The 8,318-nt window shown below is 42.7% G+C and overlaps 2 protein-coding genes across 4 annotated transcripts in view; both read left to right on the plus strand.

The window, feature by feature from the left end:
- The window catches only part of LOC106816152, a 9,353-nt gene extending 5,162 nt beyond the window's left edge, over positions 1-4,191 (plus strand). For 2 of the 3 annotated variants that reach the window (XM_014820707.1, XM_014820706.1), the window contains exons 3-6: positions 1,386-1,520; positions 2,019-2,238; positions 2,577-2,889; positions 3,538-4,191. In XM_014820707.1, the coding sequence (XP_014676193.1) occupies positions 1,386-1,520; positions 2,019-2,238; positions 2,577-2,889; positions 3,538-3,812 (943 nt within the window). In that variant the 3' untranslated portion in view covers positions 3,813-4,191. The remainder of the gene's footprint in view (positions 1-1,385; positions 1,521-2,018; positions 2,239-2,576; positions 2,890-3,537) is intronic. The other variant, XM_014820708.1, reaches the window with a different exon arrangement.
- A 513-nt stretch (positions 4,192-4,704) lies between these two features.
- LOC106816150 (ADP-ribosylation factor-like) overlaps positions 4,705-8,318 on the plus strand; it is a 10,523-nt gene continuing 6,909 nt past the window's right edge. Inside the window, exon 1 of the mRNA XM_014820703.1 lies at positions 4,705-5,441. Within this exon, the coding sequence (XP_014676189.1) occupies positions 5,351-5,441 (91 nt within the window). The 5' untranslated portion in view covers positions 4,705-5,350. The remainder of the gene's footprint in view (positions 5,442-8,318) is intronic.

Consider the following 8,318-nt stretch of genomic DNA (forward strand, 5'->3'; position numbering starts at 1 on the left):
ACTGCCTGGGTTAGGGTTAGGCTTAGAGTTAGGGTTAGGGTTAACATAAAAGAACTACTGAGGGCGTAAAACACCCTCCCGATTACCGGAGACTCGCAGTGATACAAGCCTGAATGAATGTTATGTTGTATGAAAGAAGCTTCACGTTCATTCAGGATATTCTCCGTTTCCTATCTTAATGTAGACATGCTTTTATTGTTACACAGGGAAGAAGAATTATTGTTGTTTGATGGGTGAACATGTGAAGTGTTCGAATCTTTCCGTAAGGCAGATGTGAGCTGTTAGGGTCGACTGCACGCAAGCTTTCCTGAGAGCGATCAACAATAGAACTGCATAACCCTGACGTTTTCAATAAACTATTCAGGCAATAAAATAGAAAAGGCTTGCTTTTGGTTAGTGTATGATGTAACTGTAGGTGGACTGCAATAATTGATAATGATGTAGTTCAATCACATCAAGTAACTCATGGCACATCTATTGTCAGATATCCCTGGATTATCAACATGCAGTTATTACAGTCAACGCTGTCTGTTATGACTTATACTTGTTATCCAGCTGCCAACGCTTTGCTCAATATCATAAAAGTGTTTTTGATCCGTAATAAAATGTGTTTAAAATCCTGTAGGCCTATTGATATAACGCATTTCTGAGTGTTGTAGAAATACTACTGGCATAGCATTGCATATATCTGGAACGGGGAGTAGTAGAAACTCTATTAATAGAAATCTCTCTATTTTGGGCTAACGCTCCATTAGGAGTGTTCCCAACGTTGATATCATTAATGATTAATGATTAATGATTGATAACCCTATCCCTAGCCCTAGTCCTAGCCCTAATCCTAACCCTAACCCTAACCCTAACGCTAACCCTAACCCTAACCTAACCTATAACATAACCCTATAACCATTAATGACATTAAAGTCCACTCCTAATGGAGTATCATCCCTATTTTGAGCTCAGTGATGCTGCTCTGTGCTACTCACTTCTCAGCATCGTCAAGTGTTGTAAGATGGCCATAATACATTACGTAAGGAGTATTAGAAACTCTTGAGATCTCTGGTAGCCTTGTGCTGCAATAATTATGCTTATCAAAGCGCATATGTGTCTGTTTGAGATAGAAATACATGGATGAATGAGAAATTATCTCTCTATCTCTGTCTCTGTCTCTCTCTCTCTCTCTCTCTCTCTCTCTTTCTCTCTCTCTTTCTCTCAAGTCAAGTTCAGCGCTGGCGTTAGCACACAGCATGCCACTTATATAAATAATATGATATACAAAATACCGCTTTATGTTTGACTTGCTATTGTTTAACTTGCTATTGTGTAACGTGCTATGTTAACCTTATTATATATATATATATAATGCTTTCTCTTTCATTATCTTTAAGTATATTGCTGCTGTCGCAAGTGAACGAGGCAGAACGGCTATTGCGTGCCATATACATGCCACAAAACTCCTACTGCATTCATGTCGACAAGAAAGCTTCCCCGGATATCCAGCATGCTCTTATGGCACTAGCTAGGTTTGAGAAATTTATCACTTCTACACGCATGCACGCGCACGCGGGCACGCATACACCGCGCGGAGTTTCAGGGCGGCGTGAAACTTGATGCTAAACGCCACCACCCTGCGTAGAATTCAATGGGCACCACTATGTAGTAATGCAATATAGTTGCGTATGAAAGTACAACCGTATGCCCAAATAAATGTGTTTAGATAAAACCTCGCGGTAAATGGTAAGCTTTGAGCAAACCCAAAAACTAATCTAAATTGAGTGTTAGGACGATGGTAATTCTCTTGTTTGACGTATTTATTGTCGATACTAATCATTGGTTGGTTGGTGTATAGACTTGATTTCTGACCTTTTCTACCGTATATACCTTATAGCATACATTTACCTGCTGCTGCTATAAAAGGTGGTATCGTTTCATCAATGTCATCGTCGCCGTCGTCGTCGGTTGCCGCTATTATGTCAGTGAAATCCATAATAATTCCTAATTCCGTGCTTTTTGTGTTACAGGTGTTTTGATAATGTATTCGTTACTGCAGAGCAGTTGGATATCATATATGGAACTATAACTCTAGTCACAGCAGAGCTAAACTGCATGCGTGACCTTCTTCACTTCAACAAAGATTGGAAGTACTTTATCAACCTTGCGAGTGAGGAATTTCCGCTGAAAACCAATAGAGAATTAGTCAAAATTCTCAAGCTTTACGATGGTTTGAACGAGATACAACAGGTTTGTTCTTTTTATAACGCCAGCAATTAACGCATTGCAACTTCATGTTGCGATATAGAATCGTTAATGGGGTAATTGATAAAAATAAGATATATATTCGTTAGTGTTATTCATCTATGACTGGCACGGCGTGTAAATGCGGGTAGATAAAAATAATATATCTGCTGTCGGACTTGGGAAGTCGTGCGTACATGAAGCCTCAATGAGAGCCGTAATAATAATATCCGCATCATCACACAAATACGCGGGATGTCACCGTTCTTCGGTTAGCTGTATCAGTAGTTGTTGTGAATCCACGAAAGAATTTTTTTTAGATTTACTTTTCGTACGTTTTGCAGGTAAACCACGTGCACATCGCGAAGCACACCAAATACAAGCACGCGCTGCTCCCGTGTGATCGCGATACCGAGTCGCCGTCAGCTGTGTGCATGACAAAGACCGATCAGTTGAAATCGGCGCCTCCGCATGACCTTGTGATTTTTAAGGGCAGCCGCTACGGAGCATTTAGTCGGCGATTTTCTGACTTTGTCGTCCACAGTGCGGTGTCTGCGGCTTACGTGGAGTGGCTGCAAGACACGCTCATACCTGACGAGCTGTTCTGGGGCACGCTCAACAGAAATCAACACATTTATCCGCCAGGCGGCTCCACAGGTATGCCATTTCTCGAGTGCGACGTTCTTTCCTCTTTTGAGTGTTGACTGGCCATAGCGAGTGAATTAAATTGAGAGCACGGGCTGCGCTATTGCGTTCCCGACTTGGGCGCCAGTCGCCAGTGACCAAATATTTGAATGTTGGAAAAGAATGGATATATTTGAAGATTTGTGCAATATTGGATATATTGCATTATTTGTGACGTATTTCTTATTTGATGACGAATTCAGAGACCGATGGTCATGCAAACAACAATAGCCCTTTTTTATTTAGAATGTAATGGATTATTTGAAAGTAAATGAGTCAATGTGAGAATACATTTCTGCTTATAATTTTTTTTGGGGGTAGGCCTAACTCCATTATAACCATATGATCATACTCACATAACATTTTCCGAAAACCGTTCCTGCTGTTTTCATCCAGTAATTTAATCTTGGTTTGACCGTAATTCGAATTGTTGACAGTGTTGTGTTGATATTTTTAGACGGTTAGAATATACCGTTGGGCGGCGAGGCAATACACTCAGAAATGGTGCACGAAACCTCTTGACACGGCAATATATTTGCATGCAACATCGTGCGTGTACTTCCTTTTTTATACGATCACGAGAAACTCACAGTCTTCGCATGCTTTTTTTCTAATCTCCAGGTGACAGATACATCAACAACTCTCCTATTCGTGCTGTTATTTGGGAATACGAATCGAAAGGCGTTAAGTGTGGCGGCAAGTTCGTGAGAGAAGTCTGTGTATTTGGGTACGCCGATTTACCGATCTTATACATGACACCGTATTTCTTTGCCAACAAATTTTACAAAAACTTTCAGCGTTTGGCATTGGATTGCTTAGAGGAGCTGCACGTTAATAGAACGTTACATCTCGAGCCAATTGACACGGAGTATTATCTACGGAATCTGCCAAAATAACCGAGAGAGGGTGTCTCAGCCGCGCCCTAAATGCCCATCACCAGGAACATGCATGAATGAAATAATAGTTATTGTAACGTAATACTTGTTGTAAAAAATCGATGTCGAACTCTGTGTTAGTATTGTACAATCAGTGTATCAATAACATTAATAACATAAATTTATAACATCATGATTATCCAATGTTTCGCGTGTATGCGCACGTTTATCTTTCTTATCCCATTCTCTGTTCTTCTCTCCCCTCTCTCATTCTCTCCATCTTCATTCTTTCTTATTTACTCACAATCGCCGCTGTAGGAGGCGAAACGACGTGTATAACATATTCACTTAGTATAGATTCTTAAATTTCAAAAGAAAAATCACAACTTAAACAATGGCATTTGTTCTTCTGTGCATTTTTATTTTGGCGAACATATATTCGGTCAGTTAGAATCTTATTCTGCTAAAATAATTACCAAAACTCACCACTAAGATCGATGTTATCTGAGTCTGTCTCAATCATATGTTTATCTTAATAACCTACCTTCGCATATACCTTTCTTGCAATATATTCAAGAAATCTCAATGTTTTCAAGAAATCTCTAACGATACACAGCTATATATATATTATAGGTTTCACATAGGTGCGAATGGTAGCGGGTGCGTATACATGCGTGCGTTCATACATATACGACCCTAACTTGGCAGATCTACATACATAACAAACCCTACATTCTAGCTTCTGCTACTTTACCCTAGCAGAATTATCGTGCCGATTGGGAAGTGCAGTGATATATCGAGCTGTTCTCCGTCGGGTGGCGCCACCATGCAATCACATGAATTTTCCGCGAAGTATTCGAGCTTGGGCTACATTCTAGCTGCTTTTTATGAGCGAGCTACGTCACGTTTGCAATATATCGGCAAAAGAAATATGAAATAGAAATGAAAATAAAACGCGGCATACAAGCGTACAGTCATCGAGCCGCATGTGTACAGTTTTACGGATGAGTGGGTGGGAGACAATCAGCGGAAGCAGTCATCTATCGATTGCGTACGTGCCTATAGCCACGCGAATCGTTCCACGTGGCCGTACACGCGTATTCCCTGACGTACGCCTGATTTACGGCGCGCGGACCAACGCAATGTTTGTAACAGCAGTACAAAGACTCTCATTTCAGTATATGTGTACATGACACGTGTCATTTGACACGTTATATAGATAACAGCCGCATCTTGTCGTGTACGCTGCATTTGAGTGAGTACCCACTCTCGCTGAGACGTACACTAAAGTCTCGCATATCTCCTAGCCCGACGGGTTGCGAAAATAACATCCACGCACAACAATCATAATAACATTAGCAGAAACAACAACGACGACAACAACAACAACATCAACATCAACATCAACATCAGCAACAACGACACCAACAAATAGACAAAAAGACAACAACAACAAAAACAGGAACGCAAACGCAATCAAAGGAGCCAGCGTATTTCCTCGAAGCAGGCTAGCCGCCGCGCCGAAGCGAGGGACGATCGACAACCGTGGTAAAAAAAACATGGGTATGTTTGCGACGAAGATCTATCGGATCCTCACAGAAGGCTTTACAACCGAGGCGCGAATCCTTCTACTAGGACTAGACGCAGCAGGTGAGTACGTATAGCGAAATGATCTACGAGTTTCCCAGCGCAGGTGAAATCATTAGATGATAAAAGCCACTCCGGTATTTTCAGGTCTGACCGACCTTTACATGTTTACATCGATCAAAATCATGTATAGCGTGTCTTTAAGGACTAGTCAGACGATTAGATAGAGAGATAAGATTTAGATATCGTTAGTCATCCTGGTAGCAATCTCAAAATCAAGATGGCGTCGTCATTAATCCGGCCCTTTTCCATATATTGGGGGTTTTCTATATATCTGTCCTTTTAAGATTCGGCATGCTTTGCAAAAACTGTTAATGTTCCTGTAAAGTCGCGGTGAAAAGCTCTGCCGTATATAATGTCGTCAACATCGTCCCGATATTGATGTGTTTAATCATTGGAGGGATCATTCCTGAAAGATTTGTGTGTGTTTGAGTGTGTGTGTGTGTGTGTGTGTGTGTGTGTGTGTGTGTGTGTGTGTGTGTGTGTGTGCGTGCGTGGCGGGTGTGCGGTGCTGAGTGTGGTCGCGTTTGTGTGCGCGTGCTGTGTGTGTTGCATGTGTGTGTGCGCCGCGCGGCCGGTGTGTGTGTGTGTGTGTGTGTGTGTGTGGTGTGTGTTGTGTGTGTGTGTGTATGCTGTGTGTGTGTGCGTGCGTGTTGCGCTGTGTGTGTGGTGTGTGTGTGTGTGTGATGTGGTGTGTGTGTGTGTGTGTGCGTGCGGTCCGCAATGTGTGTGTGTGTGTGTGTGTGTGGTGTGTGTGTGTGTGTGTGTGTGTGTGGGTGCGCGTGACAATGTGTGTTGCGGTGGTCAGTGTGGTCACATTTCGCAGCAGCAATCGCCCGATATGACTAATAGTATTAGGAAGTAAGATACTCACTTCAGGTAAAACAAATCATCTGTACAGGTCAACGAACGAGATTGTAACTAGCATTCCAACAATTGGTTCAATGTCGAGACTGTCACGAGCAGGGTTGACCTTTACTTTGGGACGTAGTGGGGGCGGTCAGGATAAATCGGAGCTTTGAGACATTACATTCAAATGCCGAAGTGATAAGCTTGTATAAGATCAAATCCGCGTCGTAGTTAGTTAACGTTGACTTCCCCATTCTCTCTCTTCTTCTCTCTCTCTCTTCTCATCTCTCTCTCTCTCCGTCTCTCTCTCTCTCCCCTCGTCTCTGCTCTCTCTCTCAGTCTGTCTCTCTCTCGTCCCTCTCTCTCTCTTTTCTTCTTCTTCCTCGCGGCGCTCTCTCCTCTCCTCTCTCTTCTCTCTGGCTTCTCTCTCTCTCTCTCTTCTCTCTCCGGCGCGCACTCCTCTCTCATCTCTTCTCTCTCTCTGTCGTCTGTCTTCATTGTCTGATCTGTCTGTCCTGTCTTTCTGTCTCTTCTCTTCTTCTCTCTCATTTTCTCTCTCTCTGTCTGTCTGTCTGTCTGTCTGTCTGTCGGGGGGGGGTTGGTCTGTCCTGGTCTGTCTGTCGTCCTGTCTGTCTGTCCTGTCCTGTCTGTCTCTCTCTCTCATCTACTCTCTCATTTATCTTTTCCACTATTATATCGTATATACTATATATATAATATCATGTTTGTGTGTGTTGTGTGTGTGTGTGTGTGTGTGTGTGTGTGTGTGTGTGTGTGTGTGTGTGTGTGTGTGTTGTGCTGTTGTGCGTGTGCGTGTTCGCGCATTTCTGTTTGTGTTTATAGTGCGTGTCCCCTTCTCATCTATAACATTCTTCCTCTTCGTTCTCCCTCCTCTGTCGCTTTATCTTCCTTCCTCTGCTCGACATACATAACACTTTCTCCCTTTCCAGATATCCACACCCTCTCTCCGCGTTAGATATCAAAGAAATGGTTGTACGCTGCAAAAATTCCATGATCTTTCAGAATGCGATCAATATTGCATCTTTCATATGATGCGTTCGTAGATTTACACAAGTGCTAAAATATATTTGTGGCATCATTTCGGCACTCTCCTCTCACACTCTCTCCTCCTCCCCTCTCTCTCCCTTCGTCTCTCTCCCTCTCTCCACTCTCTCTCTCCTCTCTCTCTTCTCTCATCCTTCTCTCCTCTCTCTCTCTTCTCTCTCTCTCATCTCTCGTCTTTCTCTCTCTCTCCCTATCATCTCCTTCCCCTCTCGTCTCTCTCTTTCTCTCTCTCTTCCCCCTCTCTCTTCTGCTACATAGCGGCCGCCTGTCTCTTTGTTTTAACTATTCGGCTTGATGTCTGTATGATAGCGCTGATCCGGAGAGAATTTATGAAGCTGGACAAACGTTTACACAGGAAACAGAATTGACAGCTGGGACATGACTTGGTGTTCATCACGTCGTGTTCGCCAACAAAGATTCTCAGGGTCAGTGTACTTACAATATAATCTAATACGGAACAATCGTTAAAGTATGCATCGTATGAGTATTACTCTCATAAAACCCCGCGGCCGCGTTTGGGGCAGTGAATTCTGCGTGCACAGAGAGCGTCGAAAGGCTAGAATCACTCATCCAGCGTTTGTGCATAATCACATGTTTCTGTTTGCGGACGTATAGACTGCATGGACCTGCTTCACTAACATGACGAAAACTTGACCGTGCATCCCTCCAGAGTCAGTGGCATTTAGGGGGTCCGCCATTTACGGAAAGGCATCTACGAAGGACTTGACGGCGTTTGAGCAAAAGGGAAAGAGTTTAAGGAAAAATAGAGCATGGAAGCTTTTAAGAGAGATTTGTTTTTTTTAGAACGTTTCAGATGTTTTCCACATTCTCCCCAAGAATGTTTGGTACTGTTCTATATATTTTAACATAGTCATTTTAAACAGAATTTTAGAGCAGCTGATTCTTTCTGGCCGCTGATTATCGTGCTGATATTCCTTTCGACTATGTGTAGAATGCACACTTTCA

This window comes from Priapulus caudatus, unplaced genomic scaffold, assembly GCF_000485595.1.
Source record: "Priapulus caudatus unplaced genomic scaffold, Priapulus_caudatus-5.0.1 Scaffold1299, whole genome shotgun sequence".
NCBI classification, from domain to species: domain Eukaryota; kingdom Metazoa; phylum Priapulida; class Priapulimorpha; order Priapulimorphida; family Priapulidae; genus Priapulus; species Priapulus caudatus.